This window comes from Leptonychotes weddellii, chromosome 5, assembly GCF_054177405.1.
Source record: "Leptonychotes weddellii isolate Sample4059 chromosome 5, ASM5417740v2, whole genome shotgun sequence".
In the NCBI taxonomy this organism is placed as follows: Eukaryota; Metazoa; Chordata; class Mammalia; order Carnivora; family Phocidae; genus Leptonychotes; species Leptonychotes weddellii.
In genome coordinates, this window is record NC_138373.1 from 71,391,620 (window position 1) to 71,417,908 (window position 26,289).

At 49.2% G+C, this 26,289-nt stretch overlaps 1 protein-coding gene across 1 annotated transcript in view; it reads left to right on the top strand.

Moving 5' to 3' along the window:
• Positions 1-5,173: 5,173 nt before the first annotated feature.
• The window catches only part of NTF3 (neurotrophin 3), a 66,700-nt gene continuing 45,584 nt past the window's right edge, over positions 5,174-26,289 (top strand). The window contains exon 1 of the mRNA XM_081819136.1: positions 5,174-5,398. Within this exon, the coding sequence (XP_081675262.1) occupies positions 5,381-5,398 (18 nt within the window). The 5' untranslated portion in view covers positions 5,174-5,380. The remainder of the gene's footprint in view (positions 5,399-26,289) is intronic.

The following is a 26,289-nucleotide window of genomic DNA, read 5'->3' on the forward strand; positions in this document are numbered from 1 at the left end:
GGAAGTGCATTAGTTACCTAGGAAACCTTAATGTCATTTTTTTTAATGAGTGGAGTTAGGTACAGCATAAAGTTAATTTATAGGGTGGTGAGGAATTCATGTCGTGACTGGTGAAATAGGAGACTTTATTATGATTTCTATATCCACCTGTGTGGTAGGAATACATACCTTCCCTCTATCATTATGGGTAATTTCTTGAAACATAATTATGAATATGTATGCTCTTTCACAAAATGAGTTGATCCATTGTTATTCAATGTAATTCATCATATTGTTCAACGTAAGCCCTAGAACATAATTAGCAATAACAACAAACCAATAATATACCAGGCAATCTGTTACAAGTTGAAGGACATGGTGGAATTTCCTCTTACGTGATGAGGCGGTTCTGCCTTAGAGACAAAGAATGACTAAGATGAGATTCTGAAATCCTTCAACTATGCCTTTCATGCTCTCTGAGGGCCGAGTTCTGAAACTATATAAATTCTAAATATGTCCACCACTTCAGTCTGCTAATTTCTTCCTTTGTCCAAGGGAAAAATATATAACCCTGAAGCTACATTGAAGAAATATTTCAAGATGGCTTTCAAGTAACAAAGAGGACATTCCAGAGTGAAGCTGAGATCCCCTACCAGCGTGGTTGGCCGTGTTTTGATAGAAGGACTACCAGACTGGGAATTGGTGCTTCCATTGTGCCTGGCACTGTGCTGGGTGTTTTAAATCAATTAGTTCATGTGGTCTCCATAATACTCCTATGAGGTTGGCATTGTTTCTGCCAATTACAGACAGCTTCTGAGAAGTTCAGGAACCTGTCAAAAACACACAGCGACCAGTGAAGGAGGGAGCATGGAACCCAGGTTTGTACAATTCCAAGATCCACTCTTTCAATGAGTTCTACTTCCTGATCTGTTACTATGGTTTTTTGTTGTTGTTGTTGTTGTTGTTGTTGTTGTTTCCCTGGGGAAATTCATGGAAAAGCCAGAGCCTCGGTTTTCTTAACTACTAAATGTGGGGCAGGGACACGGAAGCTGATAGAATTTGATCCATCTCGTTGCTCTGTTTAGAGATCAATGTTGATAGCAGCAAAGCTGGGCTTTCTCAAGATGATGAACATTTTAGGGAAGACCTGGGCTCACTGAATAAACAAAAAGTCACTCAGTTTCTGCAGACATCTGTACCCACTTTGAAAAAAAAAAAAGAAGAATGGCTCCCATGTTTCTTCAGGGCATTTGGGTGGAGTGGCTAATTGGCAGGATAGCTCATGTGGCTGTTGGTTAATAATGCTGTAGTTACAGTGTGTGTAGTAATGGGTGGGCAGCCAGGAATCTTTTGAGTGCCAGGAGCCAAGGTAACACACAGTCTTCCTGGGCCCTTAAATTCCCAGTCCCTATGCAAACACCTTTTGCAGGCACTTTGTTTCAGAAACATAGACTTTCGGGCTCCAGGAGCTCAAGCAGCTGTCTAAGTGAGTGGGGGTGCGGGTGGATGGAGTAGAGCAAAAGGAAGTAGGTGTAAGCTTTCTGCAAACCTCTCCACAGTGCCCTCCAGCAGCCGAAGGGGCAACTTGCAAACACTTTAGGATCAGCTAAGGTGTGGAATATAGTTTAGCAATCTAAGGCAGGAAAAAAAAAAAAAACCCCAATGGTAGAGGACAAACATTCAAGGCTAGCTCTGTGGTGCTGGGGAAAAGAACCGAGCTTGTCTTTGCCACGTGTGGTCACGGAAGAAAGGGTCCTTGGAGGCCATTAGGCCCAACTCTCTCATTTCCTGGGTCACCATGTCATAATGAATTAACCACATGCAGCCTACTGCACAAGACCCCCCTCCCCGCAGCAACACACAGTCCATTTAACTGAAACATCCAGTAGATCAATAGTGTTTTTCACAAGGTAAAGGCATAATTCATTCCAACATTACCATTTTGTTTCTGTTCAGTGTTTCAACCACAGAGTGGTGCTATTGCAAAAGATAAGGGTGGGCAGAAGGCAGGCTCCAGAAATCTGCTTTAGGAGAGATTTTGAAAGGGGGCTTTCAATCACTGGATCTAATTCCTGCCCTCACAAACAACTTTCAGGAGTCAGGGCCTTACACTCAGATGCAGCAGGGAGAAAAAGAAAGTTTAGCAACCTAAAAATACAGTCAGCAGATGGACAGCCAAGGCCATGACCGAGGAGCCAACTTGGAGAGAGGCAATTACCTGGCGAATCAGAAAAGACCTAGTCCTGGATGGACTTCCACACGCAGCACTGTCTGTGGGGCATGAACTCATCAGCTTACTTCCTATACCATTAAGATCTTCCTCTATTTAGAAAAACGGATTTGCTTAGAAGTCCCAATGTTCTGCAGTTCCAAAATGAATTACATTATATACAATAACCTTTTACTCTTTTAAAAATATATATACATTTTCTACTCCTTTTTCTGGCCACCTTCTTCTTTGATCACCTTGCTATTCTCTTGGAAGTCAAGAGAGAGACCTGGGCATCTGTCCCTAGTCTTCTTTAGAGAGAAGAGAATCTTTTGTTCTGAAGTAGAAAGGAAAACAGTGAAGGAAAAGGCAGCTTGCTTGCTGGGGGGAGATTGTCTGAAAAAGGTCTTTCACAAAGGAAAGGACCAGTACCTCTCCGTTTGGAAAAAGTGAGGAAAATGCATCTTTTACCCTCTGTTTCTGCCTGGTTCTCTCTCTCTTCCTCTCTCCTTCCCTCAGCCCCTCCCTCTGCGCCCCCCTCCCCCAAAGGCACCACACATATTTGGCAAGATTAAGGTGTCACCTCTCATATTACAAGGCCTGTTGATTGCACGCAAAGACAGACCCACCAGCGCAGGACAACCCTCCCCCCGCCCCCCACCCCAGTTGGAAAACAATACAAACTCTTCCTGTGATTGCCTAGGTCCTGGCAAACTGGCGGCTAGTCCGTGCACGGCATCTGCAGAACAAATCGGCCTTAAACAAATTGGGTCTTAAACTCACTGCAGGCTTTTCTTCTTCTTTTTTTTTCTTCTGATTTTTCAAATTTAAGTTTGCCCCCTCCCTTCCCCTCCTCCCTCCAGACTGCCAGTGACCCAGGAGCGGCCGGCTGATCGGCCCGCACATGTTTTAACCCCTTCCTCACTGCAGCAGGAGCCAACCACCTTTTTCCCTGCAACCCTCGGGTTACCGGTGGACCTGGAGCTCCAGAAAAGAGCCCCTAGACCTTGGCCAGTGGAGCTGTCACTGGGCCTGAATCCCTCCTTTGACAGTGGAGGCGGGGGTGAAGTGCGGGAAGTCGGGGAGGGCAGGGAGGCGGGCCAGAGCAGAGGGAGAAAACCAGAACCCAGCAGATCACGCCCAATCCAAACCTTCATGGTGCTGTGTGCCAAGTGGAGGGAACAACCCGGCAGCTTAATCTGGTCCGGAGGAGGACCTCGACATTTTGGCACGAGGGAGGCACTGAAGGAGGACCTCACTCTTCCCAGGGACTGCGGGAGCGCCGTCCCTGGGCCTCAGTGGGCGCTTCTGGCCATTTCGATGTGGCAGCCTCCATCTGCCAGGATAATGATGAGGCAGGTACAATCTTTCTAGTAGTACTCAGCCCCCAGACTCCCTATCCCTTCCTACCTCCGCTCGGACCCCGCAGCCTCTCTCTGCATCCCCTTGGCCTGATCTGTTAGGCACAGCGCTGATGCTTCTCCGTGTTTGACCAAATTCTCAAACAAGTCAAAGAAATTTGGATTTTTTGAACCTGGACCCCGGCTGAAACATAAAGTAGGTTGCTTCTTAGACACCTGGAGTGGCAGGGCAGGGAGGAGACTCGATACTTACTTGCTCCCCTCCCCCAATAGCGCGTGAGTCAAAAGGTCCTGGCGAGAGATGGGGCGAAGGGTGACAGAGGCTACAGGGAGGAAGTGGTGGGGGGCGCGGAGATGGACTCCGCCACGCCACTGCCGGGAGAGCTGCCCCGGAGGGGGTCAGGAGCGCAAAACTCCGCTCAGAGGCTCTACATTTCTCCTTGACCCCTAAGCGACACCCCCCACCCCTCCGCCCCGCGCCACTTCTCTCGATAGCAAATGGACGAAAGAAAGATGACTTAACTCGGTAAATTTAGAGAGAACGATCTCAGAACAAGTGGGGTCTAATGGGCAGCTAAAATTATCGCGAAATAAGAGATTTTGCCCCCTCCCTCCCATCCTTTCCTTGAATAATCTACGGGTGGGGGAGTGAGCGTCACTACTTTCGGAGCGCTACTAAGAGGTTTGTTTGTGGCTTGCCTTTTCTGCTTCCCCGCTCGGTCCCCGCGTGCAGGCTGGTGGGGGCTGGATGGGTGCTCAGCTGCAGGGCCCCATCCTAGTTTGGAAGGAAGGGGCTTAGAAGTCGGTGTCTGGGTCAAATGGGAGTCTCCGATCCTTCCCTCTCTCCCTTCCACGTTCGCGTTCACTCTCACGCAAACACACACACACACACACACACACACACACACACACACACACGGCCGCCCCTTCCTAGGTCCCCCTGACCCCCGCAGCCCTACCTCTCTGACTTGCTGTCCTTGACCGCCTGCACAGCGTCCTGGGTACTGGTCCCTGAGAGCAGCGAGTTCGCTGGGGAGCGATTGTCCTTGGGCGTGTTCGTGTTGTGGGGTGGGGGAAGGAGTGACGGGTGGGCTTGATAGGAGGTGGGGAGAGATCTAGAGCTGGAAGGGTCTAAGGTTTGGAGGAGGAGTTTGCACATTAGACCCAAGCCGCCAGGGGGAAGGGGCAAGAAAGGCCCTTCTGCCTAGAGAGGAAAATCTTAAATAAAAAGAAAAGAATAAGAAGATCAAAAAGAAATTTTTCAAGAAAAAGAACAAATAAGACAGGCTAAAGACATGAACATGTAAAATGTAGTGAAAAGTTGAATATTTCGTTTTTTTCCTGGATCTCTAAAAGGGGGATACTGAAGTATATTATTAATTTGGAAGTTTTTGATGTTTTTCTTTAAGACAGGCTAGGAGAAATGACCCCGTAGCCCCACTGGTCCCCCAGCCCCAAGCCGCAGGGGCGCAGGGGCGCGGGCGGGCGAGACGCGCGGCGGCCGGGAGCGGGGGCGGACGGCGCGGCGCGGAAGGGGTTAAGGCGTTGAGCGCGGAGCCATCTGGCCGGGTTGGCTGGTTATAACCGCGCAGATTATGTTCACGGGACTCAGAGTTGAAGGCTCCTCTCCCTACCGAGCAGCTCCGCGCGCGGTCCCGCGAGAGAGCCCGGCGCAACTACTTTCTTCCCTTTCCTTTCTTTCTTTCTTCTTCTCTTTTTTTTTCCCCTGCTGGGTAGTGGCGGCGGCGGGGTGGGGGAGACTTTGAATGACCGAGCTCGCGTCCACCTTTCTCTTCATGTCGACGTCCCTGGAAACAGTCACACGGATGCCATGGTTACTTCTGCCACGGTAAGAGGAGGCGGGCACGTTGGGTGGGCAGGTTCCATGGTGGGGGGCTGAGTGGGGAGATTTTCCTGTGGACTAGCGCGGGGGTCCCCAACTCTGCACCCCGCCCCCACCCCCGTAGCGCCGCACTCACTCACTTTCCCGGGCTTGTGCCTTCCCCGAAGTTTGCGCTGGGATCTGCCCAGGCCGAGGCGCTCCCGCCGCCACCCCCTCCCCACCACAAACACACACACACAGACACTCCTCCCCACCTCTTCTCCCGTCCCTTGGCTACCCGAGAAACCGCCCAATATCTGGGAAAGTGATCAGGTTTAAGGGACCTGGATTGGAAATGGGGGCGGAGGCGAGGGGAAATAGGGACGACGGAAGGGCAGCAAAGGGATTCAGCAGAACCGCCCCCCAACCCCCAACCAACACACGCGTCTGCTCCTGCAAGAGAGGGCTCCCCGCGCATCCTGTAACAAAAGGGGGTGGCAGACAGATCCCGCGCGGGGAAGATGGGAGCGTGCCGCCGCTGTTCCCCGGCACGCGCTCGGCGCCCCTCTCCCCACACCGCGGGGTTCCCCGCACGCGTCCCCCTCCCCCGGCCCGGGAGTGGGCCGGGGGAGGGGACTCGGAGCTGCGGACCTGGACGCTGGCTTCCCAGTTTGGGGAGTTGCAACTCCTCGCCTTGCGCGGCGTACCTGTCCTGGAGTACCCTGCCTCTTCCGAAAGCTTTTCTCCGCAACGGCCACGCACCCCGGGCTTGTGGTGGCCAGCGCCCACCCCGTGGCTACCCCACCCTGGGTCTCTGCGCAGATGTTGGAGCTCCGCGCGCAGCCCGCGCATCTGGGACCCCGCGGGGGAGCGGCAGGCACGCTGGCCCGGCCGTCCCTGGGGAATTCCTCGCGGTTTCTCCAGGCCAGCTCTAGGAATTTGAGGCAGAGGTGCGGGAAGGCTGGGAGACCAGGGACCGGCAGAGCTAGGTTGGAGTCAGAAAGACCCTGAGTGGGCCAAATTACCCCAGTGCCCCAAAGCGCTGCTCACACTCCAAATGAAATCTGGGACGCTTGGGAGTTGAAGGTTCGGGAAAGGAGGGGTTAGGGTGGGGGAGGGGACTCTGTTGCTTTCGGGCACAAGTGGGTGCCGGGAGAGGAGGCGCTGCTGTTTTGCGGGGTGGGGGGTGGCGGGGAGTTTGGCTGCTGTGTTCCTCAGCTGCGCTTCAAATGCATGGCGCTGAGACCCTCGCGCCGAACCGGGTGGGGGCTGCCAACTGGTAAGGAGCACCCCCTCCCCCGCCCCCGCCGTGTCTGGGGGCACTCCAGGTGGAGGAAAACACCGAACTAGACCGCCTCCTTCCGACCTCTGACGGCGGGTGGCAGGTTCAGAGTCAGAGGGGAGGCGCAGCCTGGCCGCAGCCTGAGCGGCGGGCTCACAGCAGGAGACGTGGGACACCGCGCTCAGGGGGACTTGTTTATGTGTGAGAAGAGATGAGGGCGGGAGCTGGGAGCGGTGGCCTAAACGGAGGTGGGTGTCCCTCCTGGAGCCTCTTGTTTGTAACTCACCGATTAGAGAATATGCTGGACGACTTGCTTTTTCATAAAGAGATGCCCTCTCCCACCCTCCAGAACAGAGAGCAAGAAAAATATCTAAGCCCTCCGCCCTAAACGTCAGGAGAGGAGAAAGTTGTAACATAGAGGGAACTTTGCAATCCGTTCTGTTTTCCCTACACTCAGAAATTCTCCAGTATATTCAGCTTGCTCCCCTCCAGCCCCCAATTCCTTCCTGACATGTCGCACAAAGGAAGTTGAGGGGTAGAATTCAGGGGACAAAATCCAACCGCCTCTGCCTTGGGCTCAGACACTTAGACCTGGGTATGGTGTTGGGAGTTGGGGGGAGATGAAAAGAAAGGCTCTGTGAACAATGTTGGAGGAAAATAGGGAGTCTGTGGGCCTGCAGCAAGGAGAGTGTGAGATTTTGCGTTGGTAAGGACTGGATTGGAGGTGGAAGTAGAGGATCTGGTTCTGTGTGAATGGGGTCTGCTTTCCTATGGAGGGAGATCCAGGCCCCTTGGGTGCTCTGTGTGGTCAGGGAAGGAGTCTCCAAACCAGGGTGTGTGTACTGCGGGTGGCCAGAGAGCTGGAGCTCCACCCTACTGTGTGTGTAGTGGAGGTGCTTGTTTCTGAGGAGTCTGTTGGATGGGCATATGTGTGACTGGCAGGAGATGAGAGCATGTGGGAACATAGGTGTAGCTAATGAGAAATCTGTGCCTGTGAAGGGTGTCTGAGCAGGAGGAGAGGTACAGTGTGTTGAAGACAGATGGCTTGTGCATGCCTGCACAGATACATGGAGTGGGCGTGGCGTGGGAGGGTGGCTGTGTGTAGGAGCCAAAGGTGGACGTGTCTGGAAGGTTGGGCTCCTGAGGATACCAAAGGGATATGTGGGGCGGGGGGACTATCTGTGGAGAGCAGAGTGTGAACTTTAAGAGTGTGCTTTGGGAAATTTGGCTGGGATGGCATTGGGGTATGCAGGGGATAGGAAAGTGGGCTCAGACACTCATTATGGAGAAACAAGGCATTTGCAAAGAAGGATGCTGGGTTGGTTTATGCCTTCTCCCTCTCCCTACCTCCTCAGAGAGGAAGGAATTGGAGAAGGCTTAGAATGAGGGGTGTACATTTAAGGGGAAAAGTCCCATGCATTGGCACTAGGTGAGGATCGGGGAGAAGGTCTACTTAAGATTGGAGCCAGTGGAGGAATATATTTTGCATGCCTGGTGGCAGAGACGCGTGTTATATTATGTTGGATGATGGGTTGCTTATTTAATAAAGGAATTCATTGTCACCAGTTAATATTGATTATTAATTAAAATTTATGGAATGCCTACGGGATGCTGAGTCCATTGCTGGGTACTGGAGCATGGCACAGTGCCCTGGAAAAATTCCTTCTCGGACTCAGCTGACTGCTGCAGTTTTGCCAAGAGGAACGAAGAGACCTGGATGCTAGTTGAGGTTTCTTCAAGAACTATAATTCAGTTTCTAGAGATGTTTATGGATCTTGGGGACCAAAGGGAAGCTGACTTGAAATGTATCTGTGGTTATGTAAAAAGGGGACATAAAGAGAGGGACGATGTATGGTTTTGTGTGTTGGAGAGGCAGCTGAAGGGTGTTACTGTTTCTTGTAGGGGGTGTGGGCTGGCGATTCGGGGCAGGTGCTGCAATTCAGATCAGAATGCAGGTCCTGATACATTGGAGAATTGAGTTTCTGGGAATGTGCAGGACTCATTAGCAGGAATGAGACTTGATATGTGGAGCTGGTGAGGGAGAAGCTGGGATCAGGGAGCATGCAGGTTGGGAGTGTTTGTTCACCTTTGATGTTTTCTGGGCTGTGAGCGTACAGCTAACCCGGTGTGCGTGTATGTGCTAAGCACACGCATGCATGCGCACACTGTGAGGCTGAGGTTAAGTAACTGAGAGAAAGCTAGCCTGAGGGTAGGAGGCATATATGTTCTGGCCCTCGTGAGGGGGTAGGGCGTATGTTTTTGCAGGAATTCTGTGTGCCTGAGGAAAGATGAAAATGGTCTTGGATGCTCAGCTGTGTATTTTAAGTATAAAAGGTATACATAGAACGAGAGCAGTAGGCTTCCGGGAGCATCTGGGGAATGAAGGAAAGGTGAAGTTGGTGGTGTTCTTACCTTAAGACAGCTAGTGAGGTAAGTGCATCAGAGCAGGAGGAGGGTGTGCTTTTGGCTGCACATACCTGCTTACCTGGACCAGGTGATAGGGAACCTCGTTAATTAGGTTCTAATCATGCAAGGGCATATCTTTGGGGAGACTTTATTTGACTCCTGACATTTTTAATTTTATGACATCGGAGCTGTGTCATTTTGAGGTCCCATCTCATTTTTAGGTGAAATTCATCCACGTAAGAGAAAGTTGATAAAGGCTTGGACTATTGGTCAGCAGATCCGGTGGCACATATTTCTGAAGATGGTGGGAATGCCTTGATTCTAGTTCAGCTGTGCCCCTCTGGGGCAGTGTGACTTTGGGACAATGTCCGAATCTCAGTAATGACTCAATGAAGAGAAAAGTTCACTCTTCTTTTTCCCCAAAACTTTGTGTGCTTAGGGATACAAAAGTTTTACTCAGAGATGCAATCTTGTTGAATATAGGCGCTGTCATGTCTGTGAACCACAGTAAAAATGGGATCTGTACCCCTTCCCAAGTTGGCAAAATAGTCTTAACACCCACTGCATGTCTACTGTTCACACACTGTGCAAAAAGAACTTCTATAACTGCCTCAGTTTACTCACCCAATAAACGAAGGCAGCCTAGCCTAGATTGCAGTTGATGGGAATCTGTATTCATAAAAGGTCCTTGAACTATTCCGAAGAAAGGTGACCCCCAAATCAATGTTCTTAATTATCAGAGACATTTGCCTGTTCCTTAACATGAGCTATGTAGACCACGACACTAAAAGAAACGTGACTTAGGAAACAGAGGAAATGGTGATGGCCCTTGGCATATTTGAATAAAAGAGGAGCAAAGTCCAGGCATCCTGGGTTGCTGTGAAGGTCTGTTTTTCTCTAGATCGTGGGTCCTTGGAGGCAAGAGCCTGCCTGGTTAGAGGCTTTGGGTTTGCGGAGTGCCATGCGCCCGACGCAGCACGTTGTTCCCGCGCCTTCCCCCAGAGACAGAAATGGAGGCTCAGAGAGGCACGGGAATCCACTGAAGCCTCCAAGTCCTCCCAGCAGTCAGCACGCGCTGTCAACTCCTGGCTCAGAGTCAGGCTCCCATCCTTGAGTTCAGTGGCCATAAATAGTCAGGAGCTAAGCTATTTCCATGAGGCACTAAACCAATTCTGTTGCTTTTCTTGGCGAGATTGGGCCAATTAAGTTGATTGGAAGAGGTCACTGCTGATGGGTCTCACATTCCCCAGGCGGGACAGGCCAGCAGAGTTTAATTACATAACATTTCCCATCCCTGCAATTCCACTCCCAGATGGATCAGATGTTCAGGCCTCTCCACTTCCCCTCCATTCAAGACGACTAACGGAGTGGCGGCTTCTGCTCCAGGCTTCTCCAGACCTTTTCCTGAGCAGTTCCAGTGCTCTGGCCCCAACCAGTGGGAATGTAAATCCGCAAGTTGGCTGAAGGGAGAGAGGGGAGTCAGGCTGACACAGAAGATCTTTAAAACCTACCACCCTGCCTGGAGACCTTACCAGCTGCTGTTTTACTCTTTAATGAGGCAGGCAGTTTCTGGTGGTGGAGATGTTGAACTAATGACCGTTGCTAGGGCTTTAGGTTTAGTTGTATTTAAAATCGAGGCTGTTGGAGAGCGACCAAATCTTCTGCTGGAGACAAGCGTAAGCCCCGTGTGGTGCTGCTGATAAGATCTGTGGATGTACTTTGTGCATGGCCAGACGTGTGCAGAGCGAGAGAGGAGCACGGGATATGTGTGTGCGTGCTGGGGGACACGTGAGCTCCAGAGTGGCCCTGGGTGGGCAGAAGGCATTTGCAGAGCTTATGTCATGGGTGGGAGGTATATGGCTGCCTGGCTCAGATTAGACAATCATCGTATTGCTTCTTGCAGAAGGGCCAGCTTGTGGGAAAAGTTGGTAGCAGCTTCTTTCAGATCATTCGTATGTAAAGATGTGTGAACTTTTAAGAAGTATGAGGCCAGCATAGATGGTATCTTGCTCTTGCCTGGACAGATTTCTATTAAGACGAAGGCTGGGCAAAGGTACACCTTACAGATAACTCACTTTAGAATGTGTGAAAGCCCATGTAGATAGCCCAAGATCTTTAAAGCATTTTTTGTTGTTCATAGTTTTCTGTAACTCAGCCTTTCATTCTACCTTAAAAAGCCGAGGAGCTAGAGAGTGCATGCACCCTGGATAATCAGAATGCATTGGCTGTTTCATGTCCTCATCTATGCTGTGGTCCTTCTTAAGCAGTCTTAACTGGGAACTGCCAGAGGCTGGCTATGGCTCTAGGCATCCTCATAGGACAAACCTCTGAGTATAAGTGTGATTTAGCTGGAGAAAGGACAGATATTGAAGTGAAATTTGGTGTGGTCTGTTGTGATTGCTCACTTTTTTGACAGCATTTTTTAGAAAAGACCCAGTTCTTTTATGGATTTGTTCAGTCAGGGATTTTTGAAAATCTTAAGGTGCCTGTTCATTTAAGGCCAGAGCTGTAGGAGTAAACAGTAGCTTACTGATCTCAAAAGATCTCAGTCCAGTGAGGTAATGGCAGGCAGCACAAGGCAGCAGAAAGCCTGCTGACTTGGAGGTAGGGGATCACTCTTGAGACTGAGCTCTGTCACTAACTCTGTCACCGTTGTTATGTGCCTCGTGGCGTTCTCGCTAGGCCTTGATTTACCCATCTGTAAATGAGGAGGTTGATTCAGAAGATCTCAAAGTCCCATTCCAGTTCCACCATCCTGGGATTCTACAGTGGCCCCATCCTCCTACACAATCCGTGCCTTGCTTAGAGTGCATCTTGGCACACCCTAAATGAACTCCCGCTTTTTATCTTTGGGGAATGGCTTAGTCGAAGGCAGAAAGGCATGCAAAGAATTTGCCATAGTGTTTTGTTTTGGCCAAGAATGCTCGTGAAGTTGGCTTACCCTGCACAGTGCATACAGAGTTGAGAGGGGTTGGGTTTGGCTTTCGGTTAGGCCTGATGCTAATCATCAGTTTCTACACGAGTGCCTTTTAGTGTCAGTGTTTCTGACTAGGACAAGTACCCACCTTTAAGATGACTGATGATGATAATGATGCTGATGATAGTTAATATTTGAGTACTTACTGGGTACCAGGCATTATTACAAATATTGCATGGCATTATCTCAATGGCCAGGATAATCTCATTTCCAGATGGGAAGACTGAGGTTACCCGACATTGAGGGATATGTTTACAGTTACAAAACTAGATGTTGATGTGCTGACTTTCTATCCTGAAGCCTATGGCCATCCCAAGTCCATCCATCAACTGCCAGTCAGATTGTGTTTTCTGCCTTCTGTGATGTCATCCAGATGAGAGATTGTTTGGTAGGCCTCTGCAAAGTTTGTCACCCCACAGGGTGACCTGCTCCACTGGAAGGTTCATTTTCATGTGCAAGACAAATGTTGAGGCTTTTTAGCCACCTGCTGGCAAGCATGTGTCAGATCTGTCTTAGCTCCCATCGGCCCTCCCCCTTAACTTCCCGTTCTGTTGACAAGGGAATCTGCCCTTCCAGAATGGGGGTATTTATTTAAGCCACAATTGCTTCCTTGTAAACTCTATAATATTGGAGCTGGACATCTGTTTTTGATCCACACGCCCACGAGAGGTGGTAGGTCCCAGCATTCTTGAGTCCTGCGATGAGGATTGCACAGAATCAAAGTAAAAGAGAATCTGCATGGAGAACACGAGGGTCCTTTAGAATTTGGAAAATGGTCTTCCCTAATAGGCTCGGGAACTCCCTCCATTTACACCAGGGCCAAAGTGGATGTAGATTTCTTGCTGAAAGTTTGGGGGAGGGGTTGCTGCTAAGGACTGGGATCCCCAGGCTCTGTTTGATGCAGAGCAGTTGGAGACCCCCAGCCCTGGCACTTGCCTGCCTCATGCCCCTCTCTGAGCAGTACCGGAAGTAGGGAAACGAGAGGGGTGCTTGGGGTGCATGTTGCCATCTCTGAAGGCTGTGACTGGAGGTTCTTATTCTTCTTTCTCCCTCCGCTGATTTCCCCATCACCACTCTCACTACATCTTCAAGGCAACTAATGAGAATGACTTTGTTCTGTTGCTGAAAGATATTTACAATGTGCAGATAACTATAGAACACTAACCTAAGGCCTGTGAGATTGTGGGTGCTCAAAAATATATGTTTATTTTATTTAAAATACCTTTTCACATGGGGTGGTACTTTTTTTTCTGTATAAAAGGACATAGCCCTTTTATTATTTATTTATTTATGGTAGCCAGATCTGCAATGTATTGCCCCCTTCCTTCTCTTTCTAGGTCTCAGACCCTAGAATTAAAAAATATCCTCCCCCACGGGCTCTAAATTATCCCTTAGGGAATATGTATCACGTTTGTAGTCTGAGATTATTTTCATACTGTGTCTAGCAGACCTGCTACTCTGGGTGGTTCATAGGGCATGTTCCTTGCTTCCACTGGGTCCTGGAGGAGAATGCAGCTCTGGGAATCACCTGCATGCCAACAAGCATGTCCCACAATTGGGGAGGAGCCAAGCTCTCCTGACACCTAGCTTCTACCTGAAACAGCTTGCACCATCTCTCCTGGCAAAGAACTCAAACTAGCTGCGTGACCTTGAGCAAATCACTCTCCTTCCTTGGGCCTCTGTTTCCCCTTGTGGAAAAGGAGTGGACTGGACTCGCTAGAAGGTCAAAAGACCCCACCAGTTGTGACAGTTCACATATTCTGTGATTCTGACACTCCCTAAGCCTCACTGCGGCCCATGCCTGGGATTTCCAGGTATCCCTGCTGGCCTGCAGGACTTATGTGCAGAAACGTGGAGGGGGTGGAGGAGGGAATTAAGTTATGTGATGCCAGATAAGTTATTGAACATATGGATGAGTGTATGTTTATAAAGTGCTGAAGAAGCAAGCTTGCCAGATTTGTGGCAGATCTTGGATTGGAAGTTGGGAGCATAGGGAGAGGTTTATATGGGCTAAAACTGTCTGTGGGTAGCAGAATTCAGTAAGCTCAATCAGAAGGATCCTGAGCTCGGAGCAAGAAGACCAGACTCCACCCTTAACTCCAGCAGAGATGAACTGTGCAATTTTCAGGGTTCCCTGAGCCACACCAGGTTTCACTTTGTTCAGGTGTTAAGTGAGAGAGTTGAGGACTACTAGCTTTGGTGATCCCTGAAGTCTTTCCTGCCTCATCCTTTATTGTGGGAATTGGGGATTAGTAGAAGAACCTGGATGGCTGGATCCATAAGGGGATATGGCTTAAATGTAAAGGGAAATGTCCTCTGGTTACAAGATGTCACGAGTGGCAGAAATATATATCTGTTCTTGAATTTGAGATCACCCTGAAGGATATGTTCTGTCTTTAGAATGCCCTCCCCTCCCTCCTCACCAAGGATATGGAAGTCATCCTTCACATCTTTGCTCCACCATTACCTTCTCTGGGAAGCCTCCCTGCATTCCCCCCGAGAGCCCGTGCCTCCCTCCCCAGCCTCCCTGGTTAGCAGCCTGAGTTTTATTTGCATTTCTACTTTTCACTAGAATGCGAGTTCTGCGTAGAAAGGATCTGGACTTTTCATCTTTGTGTCCCCCAACACCTTGAGCAGTGTCTGCTACAGAAGTGTGTCGGTGAATGAGTGCATGACAGGTCATCTGTGAGGCAAGACCGTGCAACGCTAAGAGCCAGGCTCAGAAAGGTGACGCGCCTGGCTGAGGGTCCAGAGCTGTGTTCTCTGTGTCTCCTTTTGGCCTGTCCCAAGGCTGAGGTCATGACGCTCACTGCCTGCTCACTGGGAAAGGCTGTTCCTGCTCCCCTCACAGACTCCCCACCCCATGTCTTAGTCTGCCAAGCTCTTCTGCAAATTTGGGCTCTTGGTCACAGGTGAGTTGGGTGTCACTGCATACGAATTAGGACAATACATCTCTACACGCTTGGAAAATACATGTGTAATGGTTATTCGATAAACATCATGTTGGTTGCTGCTAAGTATCAGGCCCTGTGCTAGATGTTGGAAAAGATGCAGGTCAGTGCCTCATCCCTGACCTTGAGGATACAGGAGCTGGTGAGGGAGACAGGGGTTCCATCATTATGCTCCAGGGAGGAGCAGTGTGAGCATGGAAGATCAAGTGCAGGGCTCCTGACCAGAGTGTTGTTTTTTAGTGTGAATGATGATTGGGAATCCTCTTGGTCAAAACACTCTTCCCTCCTGCAGGGCAGTGGCTTTCTCATCCTCGAGTTCCCAATGCTCCACCAAAGCTCTGGCGGTGGATGCTCAGAGCGCACTGGGAGGTGTGTTCCCCATGGTTCTTCATGGGGAGAGTTTGGGGCAGGTGCCTGTTGTCCAGGTGTTGGGGCTTGGTAGATGTGTAAGGGTGTGTGCTCACAGGTGTGCTTTTCAGAAGTCTCCCTGCTCCTGGCTTCAGTCCGCACAGACAGGGGAGGTGCATCTGTGTGAAGCTCACCGCTTCTCCCTGTAGCCTCCATGCATAGCTACTGTCTCTGTGACCACTTCTGACACAGGGACAGACTGCCATCTACTGTCCACTTCTGTACTCCGAGTCCCTCCTGCTCAGTGAGAGCCTCAGCATTTTTTTTTTCACATCTTGTTTTTAATTGGTCCAGATACCAGGAGAAATAGAACAGACAGCAGATCCTTAGTAATACTTTCTTTGGAATTTATAAGGGGCCTTTAAAAAAAAATAACACATTTGTTAGATGTTTCTCTTGGCCACTAAACAGAAGTGTTACTTTAAGAGGGCCTCCTGCCTTGCCTGATGCATCTTAGCCACCATGCTGGGCACCATGGGGAGCACCAAAAGGGTGAAAGGAAGGGGCCCTACTTTCAAGAACCTTGAAGTCTGGGAGTCCGGGGCAGAGGCAGACAAATAGACCAGTGGGAGTGGGGACGGGGGGCAGGATATGTTTGGTAAGTGGCACATAAGTGGCAGGGACCACGGGGGCTTTGAGAGTCTGGAGGAAGGAGGAGTCCTTGTGGGCTGGGCTGATTAGAAAGACACGTGGAGCAGCATGACCGACCGGGTCTACTTCTAGCAACTCCCGGGGTCAGCGAGAGCCTCCTGAGGGAGCCATCTAGTGTCATGGCACAGTCTCTGAACTGAGACTTCTGGGACCTACAGGGCCACCTGTGCCCTGAGGCTGTTGGGCTTGCTGTCCAAGGGCCATCCCATCCCTGACCCTGCCTTACATGCCACGCTTGCACACAGTGGGGGGTGGCTCCTGGGTCCAGCCTGTCAGGAAGCAGCAGCAGCAGAGCCCCACTTGGATCTTGTGCCGCGAGGGGCACCTCAAGATGAGCCTGCCTGTCCTGTGGCCCCACACACAGTGGGAGAGACCCAATTCCCCAGAGGAGTCATGGGGGCGGCGCGAACACAACGCGAGGGGGTGAATGGCTTCGTGAGGTGTCTGTCACATTCCTCCCCTCCGTCCCTCTCCTGGACCTTCCTTCTGAAGATCCATCCGCTGGTGGTGCGTGAGTCAAAGATAGCACCCCCCGCCCTAAAAAACCTGCGTCAGTCCCCTCGCATTGGTCACAGCTCCAGTGTGGGATTCCCTTGCACTAGAATTCAGCTTTTGCTTTTATGAAGTTGTCATTGTTGTTGTTTCTAACTATTGGCGAGTTTTCGATGGCTATGGATTAAAATGGGAAAAAGTTGTTTTCATCACTCACCCTCATACTCTTCTCTCTCTTTCTTAGCATTTAAATCATCACCAAGGAAACGTTCAGTTCATTTCATGTTCTTGTGTCTTGGGTGTGTGTGTGTGTGTGTGTGTGTGTGTGTGTGTGTGTGTGTGTGTGGCGGGGGAATAAGAGAGAAAGATATTTTAGATTGTGGTCTATTAGCAAGTCTAGGAAATCAAGTTAAATGTGGTTGGGTTACTGGCAGAGAGACCTCAGCTTGTCACTCTAATCCTCTGACATTCCCCTTTTACTTTTTGGCTCTTGTGTGAATCAGGAATATGTCTTCCCAGCGCCCCCTTTGGTGTTTACATCTCCTTTTGGGGGCTGCCGTATAAAGTTACCGTCTGTCTGCTGCAAGTCTCCTGAGTCATTTGAGGGACCACTCCACAGAGGCACCGTCCAGGATAGAGCCATTCGAGAAGGTCCGATTTTTTACTAAAATGAAAAATGTGAGGGGTTTGGAAAAGGATTCCGGTTGTTTTTCATGTGTTTTCCTGGGGCACAGGGATGTCTGAGACTCTTGTCCAAAGAGAAGCAGTAAGCAGGGGCTACAATAGAGATAGAAAAGAAATTTCCTCCGAGATCAGCGAGTGTGGAGGGAGATCATCAGTACCAAGCCAAACAACTCCAGGAAATAGCGGGGAGGCTTTCTGAAGGCCTGTGATGTGATTTGTAAGCATCCGTGAAAGCAGGAGGGGATGAGGGGGAAGGGAGTTCCAGGTGAGGAAGCAGGTGGGAAGAGGCCGCAAGGTGAGAAGAACTACAGTCAGAAGAACTGAAAGAAGCTCGGGTAGGTGGTACACAGAGCAGCCTGGGATGATGGGTACACAGAGGTGTGGAGTAGGCAGGAGCCAAAGACAGGGGGCTCCCTCTTTACCCCAAGGGTGATGGGGCACTACTGAAGACTTGGGGTCAGCCCTGGAGAGGACCCAGTCAGGCTTTGGCTTCAAAAAAGATCACTCTGGCTGCAACATGGAGGCCAGCTCTTAATTTATAGCTGTGCAATGAAAGAATGACCGTTGGTTGGATTGATGGAAGAATGAATGAGTGAGGGGACAAATGAATGAAATGCAGAGCAGGAGCATCAGGCCTGATGTGGGCTCTGGCTACTCTGACTCATGCTGGCTGGGGGAGATGATGCCAGCCCGGGAAGACGGGAAGACAGGGGGCCGTGTGCTGATCGGAGTGGCTTTGACTGCACGGAAACAAGAACTAGACTAGGAATTCGTAATGCTCAGAGTTTAGGGTGGTTGGCAGGTTTTCTTTCTCTATGCATTTCCAACCGATTTTGATTTCATTTACCTTCAAGAAAGAAGGTGGCCTTCGGAGTGGCACCCCGGAAAATGTGGAACTGTGACTCCACAGAGGGGCCCGCTTGCACAGACCTTTTCACAGGTGCAAAGTGGAATGTGAACAGATGCTAAGGTTTCTGGGTCCCAGATTCCTGAACATCAGATCCACCTATAGATGATTCTTATGGGTGTGTGTGTGCGTGTGTGTTTCAAAGTCTCCTGAAAATACCCAAATCTATGAACCTCTTTGCCAGTACTGGATCTGTACAGAGTTACTTGCAAGGTCACACTGTTTTTAGGATATTATAAGGAGAGTGTGTGTGACAGTGACCCAGACGGACACATGGCACATCACCCAGCAACTTGGGATGTGGGAATGCCAGAACTCCACTAGGTAAAGCCAAAGGAAGCCCAGGGGAACCTCAGGTGTCCTCTCAAAGGGCTTTGCTCAACAGAGACACCCCCATCCCATGTTCTTGCTGTTGTGATCTCACTTTGCACTTGAAGATCTTTTAGCTTTGGCTCAGTGGTTGCTCTGGATGATACTCAGGCCAACTGAAGTTGAATATCTAGGGTTGGGACAGAGGCATCTGTACTTTTTAGTGTTCACCAGGTGACTCCAACAGACAGCCAAGTTTGAGAACCACTGGCTCACTGTACCGGCTGGCGCTGCCCCGTCTGTGCCCCTCCTCACCCTCGGTGTCCTTGCGAGAGTTCCTCACCTAGTTAAGGAGGGTTAGCAAATTTGGGCTGAGCTCTCCTACTCCCTAACTACCTCGCATCTGCTTTAGAAACGGGATGCCAGGAGGGCAGATCACGGGTCATCAGCAGATTGTGAAGCACCCCACCACCCCCATCTACTGGAGGGGGTTTTGAGGATGAATGGCGCAGAGTAGGAGAAAGCAGAGACCAGCATTCCCAGGACATGAATGCTGTGCAGGCACTTTTGTAAATGTCATCTCATTAGTTTCGCCAACAGCCCTCAGAGGCAGATATTATACCAGGTTTCCACCGTTCCTTTAAGATGCAGAATGGTTTGTGGTCTCTGAATGATCAGATTTCTTGTACCGGTTCTTCCTGGGAATGTGCATACCAGTCAGAGACCCTCCTCCAGGCTTAGCTGGGGATCAGGGCTGCTGATTTCTGCAGTGATGGCTCAGGCGGAAAGGAAGCACCTCTCTCCCCTCTCACTCTGCGATCCAGCCCAAGTGCCAGTCTTGGGATGGGGCTTCCAGGAGGTGCAGCCTGAGGCCATACCTTAACCAGCGGCTCTCTGCATCCAAGAAAGTAGTTGTTCTCTCCCTTGACATGTTCTTGTTGGGAAGCCAGGGCTCACAGGAGAGCCAGGGAGCAGAGGGTCAGAGAAGGAAGCTAAAAACCAAGGTTTGAAAACATGAATAAGGTCTGAAAAAGTTATGTTTCCAACCACATATTCCTGAATTGTAAAGTGGACCATCTGGAATCATCAGTCTCTGGGTTTCTCATTTACAAAAAGATATTACTGGCTACGCTGTCAGGCAAGCTGGGGCTGGACGTCTAACACCCATTGCTAAGTGCATGCTTCCGTGAGCGTTTTGGACCTGGGCTTCTCTGGATGGTGGAGAGCAGCCTGAAGGGGGTTTAGGAACTATGATGCAGTGGAGTGAGCCACATCGACCAGATGTGAAGACTGGGAAGGGGGTTCACGGGAGGAGGGCAGACGTTGGTGTGACCGTGGTCTGCAGCACTGGGCCGTGAGGTGGGTACAGGCCTCATCCTGCACAGGGGACTGCCGAAGGATTGCACTGTCACAGCCAGAGACGAGCCCTGCAAAGAGCAGTGGAGGCAGGAAGCCCAGGGCTGTCTCTCTCTGGGTATCAAGTGGATGGAACTGAAGTCATTCTTGGCAGTGTGTAGCTGTCACCATCCCCCTTCAACCCAGCAATCACCTTCAACAGTGGCTTTTTTTTTTTTAAGTCAAGGGACAGGAATGTTTCAAAGGAGAGAGATGAGCTGAAGCATTTATTTCTGGACTCGAGGCAATTTATTTTGTTTTTCAAAATCCAGTCTAGACCATGTTCATAAGGGAACATGATCTGAGTAGAAAGTTGACACTAGTGTTGAAGAATATGAAGTACATTTGGCAGTAAGAGCAGATAAAAGTGGTCCTCTGAAGTCCCCCCTCCCTGTAGGATTATGCACAGGAGCTTCAGGAGAAAATGCTCCTCAGGCTATTTCTGCCTTAGAGGGAATGGCGAAGGAATGTAAACCTCATTACGGGGAACTATATTGAGAACTAACATTTAAGCAAGAGAACCCAGTTCTATTTCCACTTCTGTCAATCACTAATGGTCACAACCTCTTGGAGCCTTAATTTCCTCTTTTGTAAACTGGGATAATAAACCCTACCTACTTAAGGTAATTAATGCAGAGTTGCAAATGAGATAATGCATAGGAAAGTGTTTTGCAAGCTGTAAATTACTTTACAAATATACGTTATGGTTTAAACTGGTATATTCTTATGCTAATAGCACATTGTTCTGTTTGAAAGATGGCTCTCCTCCAAGTCAGGCTGGGGAACTTCCAGAAGAAGACCCTGCAGCCCCTGGGAGTTCCTGCAAACCTTGGGAGTCTGGGAGGTAGCCTTCAGGGGGCACCAGGAGAAATGGGAAGGAATATCCCAGGTGCGGCTTGAAAGAATCGAGGTATTACTTTACATCTTTCTGATGCTGTCACCTGGGGTATAAGCTCAGGGTCCTGCCATTTGTGAGGGGCAGCTGGTGGGACAGAATGTTGAGTGTGGACACGCGTAAGGCAGTCAAAATGTTGTCCAGGAAATTTGAGTTTATTTCAGTAGGCTGCCTACCCCTTCCGCAAGGCCAGTCACCCAGTTTGTGTCCAGCTGTTTGCTTGGTGTGATATTCCCTCCGCAAGGACACGTGTGTATCTGCCAGACAGAACTTCCTTTCCAGCACCATCGTGGATCTGGCTGCAGAGCTCATGGCTGACCTGCCCTTCTGGTGTATCTTCTTATCACTGTGAAAATCTCCTTGAAACGTCCTATTCTCATTTTGTGGATGAAGGACCTTATATTTTTGAGATTATGAAATATTCACAGTCCCCTTCTGATTGCTTTTTTTTGCCCATAATTCATTTTATTGATTGATTGTATATACATAAAATAGAAAAACAGAAAAATGATATTCCAAAGAATTCTGCCTCTCGCTCAATTTTTTTATTCTTCTTTTAACAGCTTCCTTGGGTTTGAGTTTTTCTGGTACCAGTTTGCTCTTTTCCTGGTTATGACTTTCAGGGCTCGATCCCAGGAACCCCGAGATCATGACCTGAGCCGAAGGCAGACACTTAACTGACTGAGCCACCCAGGTACCCCTATGTGTATAGATTTGATACAGGAGGAGGAGATCTGCAGGGGGTACTCGGTCTGCCATCTTGAAAGGGATACCCTTCAAAGTTCTCAGAATGCTTCTGCCAGCAGAAACATCAAAGCCCATCACTGCAGCGGAGGTGATGGGGTAACAGCTAGACCACTTAGCTCAGTGCTTGCCCCACAGCAGGGGGGTTGGTGCGCAGGCAGAACTGTTCTCTTAGCTGTATATTATTGTCCTTAAAAGTAGACCATCAGCCCAGTTTTAAATCCCGGCTTCACTTCTTAGCTATGTGGTCTTGACAATATCGCTAAGATTCAGTCACTTTTCTTCAGTGTGAAAGGACATCATCACATTGTTGGAAGGACTAAGTGAGACAGTATGTGGCACTCTGAGTCTGGAACATGGTTAAGGTTCAATAAATGTTAATTATGACTATCATGATTTTATCTTGAATGCTACTAACTAACCCGAAGGAAAAAAACAACTAGACACAGTGCCATCTTGGGGACCCAAGAGTAGGCACCGCAAACAGGTTTCCTGAGACGTTAACCAAGGATCCTGGAGGCCATTCTCTGTCTGCAGGATCATGTGGCTCCACTCTCTATGCATCTGTACCCCCCACTATTCTAGGCCCAGCAACTGACTGTCCCAGGGCCCCAATCTCAGATTCCTTAGAGAGAGATCCTGATGGGCCCAATTCGAGTCAGAGGTTCGTGCTAGTTCATTAGCTGCGACCCGGGGAGTGGGGTCATGTCATGTAGTCCATAAATAACCTCAGAAGCCCAGCCTTTCAACAAGGGGCAGCTGTTCTCAGAGCGTAGGCTTGTGGACCAAGCATTTACCCGCCAAGTTATCCTTTAAAATGGTCAATAAATCACGGCAGAACTGAAAACAGCAGTGAGGTCTGTGAGGATTCTCAGGTGAGGATAGATGGGGACAGTCGGAAGAGACCTGTCTCTTCTGGGCTGCTTGCGATGCCTGTGCTGAACTGTAGGCAGAGTCTCTCCTTAGGAGCATCCGCACCAGGAAGGAGAGAAGCAGTTAACAAAATGCAGACTAATATGACAAATGAGCAGATCACACAGAGCATCCTGTTAGGAAAAGGACCGCTCGATGTGTTCCTGCAAGACTCTTGCTGAGCCTCAGGCCATGCTCAGGACCATCCCTGGTCTTTATCTTTGGGTAACAATTCAATCAGGGCCTTTACCTGAGTTGACAAGCATGAAACGAATTCTGCTTGTAGTTTAGGAAGGCTTGGTGAGGTTTGGTTAGGCGGGTTCTCCCCCTCTCCCTCACACGTGCTGTGCAGCCCTGGGAGCCTGGGGCTTGCCTTCTCGATGCTCAGCTTCCCTTCCCAAATACAGATCTCAGCTTTTCCCTCTGAAGATCCCTAGGGCTCTCCTCATAAAGTCAGAAAATGCAGTGCCTCACTGTATACAGGGAGCTCCCAATTGTGTGAGCCCTTTACTTTTAATTCTCTGCATTTTCTAAGCTGAACACGGGATCAAACAATGAAGGCCTTAAGAATATCCAAGATAGCAAAGATTCAGATTCTTAAACCCTAGGCAATTAAGGTAACCAGTTTCTGATCCCCAAGGAGAGTTTTTAATGGGATAATTTTGTTCAGGATTGATAAGCATATGGGGTTAGCGTTCCCTGCACAATCCCAATCCCCATGGCAACTCAACAAGACGCCTAGACATAATTACCCCCATTTTACAGATGGAGAAACTGAGACTCAGAGAAGTAAAGTGGCTTGCCCAATGGAGCCTTGATCAGAAGCAAGATCTGACTCCCAGCCTCACGGGCTGCCCATCGACCCTGCATCTCTTCCATTCAGGATTATGGTGGTTGTCTGGCTTCCTTCCATTCGTCCATCCTTTCAATAAAGCAACATACCTTTCTGTAAGAAATACACAATTTGGTTGAATTTCATGTGAAATTCTTCTTTTATTTGTAGCCTCTTATCTAATTGTAAGACTAACTTTTGAGCGGGCTTCAAAAGTCTCAGCCATTGTCTTCCTTCTCACTCTTCTCTCCGTTTTCTACATTAGTTGGGATTTTTGGTGATGAACAATTTTGTTGATTATGGAAGAAAAGAGTGGACATACTCCATACCACCCAACACTTGTATGTTTGAATAAATAAGGTGCAGTAGAAGACTCTCTCCATCACTCACCAAATACAGTTGAGGCTCCTGGAATGTGACTTGCTTGTCCCTCCATGACACACACTGCCCAACTCTGTGGGGTTTCTCGTGGGCATACTTTCGTTATGTTTCTCCCAAAGTTTAGGGTTCCTTTCCACCTTTGTTTGCCTGACTGACTGTAGGGGTGCTCATGCAGGAAACCTTCCCTGAGACCCCAAACAGATCTCCGGTTTACCATGTACTGCTTTACTAGCCCGGGCCCCTCTGCAAATATGGTGCTCATGTTTCTGTCTCCCCTGTGCATCTTTAGGCTCTTTGCTGGTAAGAGCCCTATGCTAATCATCTTCATATTCACTAGGACCTAATTCCAGTGTTCAAGAAATATCGGTTACACCGAACTGGACCCCAGGCAAACAAACTTACAACAGCACGATGGGTAAACAGAATTTGGTAAGACTCTTTTCAGCCTTGTGAGATCTATCTTTGTCGAGCACGTTCTTGTGGGAAGGTTTGTGATCATTTTTTATCTTTCCATGAGAAATTTCAACTAGGTAACTTTAAGAAAGGCTATAAAATCGTGGCTTTTGATTTCTGATCTCTAGGAATGTCTTTTGGCATTAATATTGACATTAGAAAGAGCTCTGTTGGCAAGTAATTCTTATATCAGTATCCCAAAAGATTTTTGTATCTAGAAACATTTAGTAAGCGCCTGCTATGTGCTAGGCACTGTTTCAGGTGCAGTAGATAGAGCGGTGAATGGGAAAGATTAACCCTCTGCCCTCACGGAGCTTACATTCCAGTGGAGACAATCCATAAATGCAGAAACAAACAAGCATATAAATAGATGAAAAAATGACATTTTCCTATGGGGGTCGGGACCATGGTAGACAATAAAACATAGTGATGTGAGGCAGGGGGAAAGGGAATTTTGGATTGTATATTCAAGACACAGCGGGAAGGCTTGAGTGGCTGGGACAGAAAGCAGCAAGAGAGGCCAGCCAGATCATGTAAGGCCTCATGGGCCATTTACAGAGTTTATTTGTGTGATGAGCTGAAGCGTGTAATGAGAAGCCAGGACCTCCCGGTGCCCCCCTCAAATATGTTGGGAAGCCAAAGTTTTTTTCCCTCTCAGGTGTAATGGAAAGCCACTGGAGGGTTTGGAGCAGGGAATAATGTCATCTGGTTAACCTTTTTAGAAGGTTCCTCTGCCTACCTTGTTGGGGGGGTGGGCAGGCTGTGGAGACAGCAAGGCCATCAGATGGCAACACGATGGGCGAGAGAGAATGATGGCCTGGACTTGGGTGGTCATGAATGAGGTCGAAGGAGCCAGAAGATTTGGGATCTGTTTGGAAGCAGGGCTGGAAGGATTTGCTGATGGACAAGCAGCAAAGGGTGAGGGAAAGAAAGCTGTGATGGAAGAAGGGGCAGTCAGAGCCCCAACACCATGGTTCTTGTTGGCTCCTGGAGGCCTCCCAGGAAGAACTTGCTTTCCATGCCTGAGACCATGTGTGCCCCTAGCAGGAGCACAGGAGAAAGAAAAGCAGTCAGAATGTTCAGTATGCTTCATTTCTCTCCTCTGAAAAATGAACTCTGCTCAGTGACCTAATAGGCATAAATTCTGGTTCTAAAAAAACCACTCATTTGGCTGCGAGCTACTGAGTGCCTGATATGGTAAGGTATTGTGTCCTGTGCTGTGGAGAATACAAAAATGCATGGTTCCTCACCTCTAGGAACATTGAGTACATCTCAGGAAATAAGACATCCCCAACTAAACAAAACCCAAAAGAAAGGATTAGGGCAACGGGCATGTTGCACATGGAGGGCAGTTAGAGCTCCAAAGACGTTTGGTAGGTGGTTGAGGAGACCCCTGGATCAGGCAAGAGAGTTCTAAGGGGTGGATATGGATGGCACAGTCAGAGGTACAGAGGTGGGGAAAAGCACGCAGTGTTTGGGGCTTGGCTGATGTGCCCGAAAGAGAGAGCTCGCGCACAGCAATAAGAGAGGCTGTGTCTCAGGGTAGCTTCCTCTGCTGCCTGGGCATTGTGGTTTGGGCGAAAGGGCCGACTGCATCCCCTCATGGCCCCTCTCTTCCCCTTTTCTGTTTTTGGTTTGCATTATCTCCCCCTCAGAGTGTTCTTTGAACTTTCTAGAAACTCCTCTTGGGGTCTTCTCATCTGTTCCTACTTTAACACAATGCTCCATCTCACGGGGTCCCGCTTTGGAGGTGGTAGTGTTTGGAGATTCGGCTTTCCCGTAGTGCTGTGTTGTTTTCAACCCTGTGCTGTCCTCCCAGTCTCAGGGAAGGAAGGATGTAAGTGTAGCAGCGGGCTTCACAGAAAATCCTAACACTTCTGAGTTCTGAGTTAGGGCCAGAGATCTGCCAAACCTGGCTTTACAGAGAGAAGAGCAAAAGCACTAACAAGCTACCTTCTTTGATGTCAAGTGCAAACAAATCATTTAGCTCCTCAGAGGGCCACCAAAAATAAGCTACTGGTCTGTGAAACCCTGGGATAATCCATCGGATTCAAGCTCTGTGTTTAGTTACTTAAAACATTCTTGCACACTCATATGCTGGCGCACGTACATACAAACACACACATCTCTCTTCTTTGTGCCTTTTGCGAACTTCTGATGACTTCTCTCCTCTCCCGGAGGCTAGAATCCAAGGCTTATAAAAGAGACTTCTGGAAGGCTTTTCCTTCTGACTAGCCAG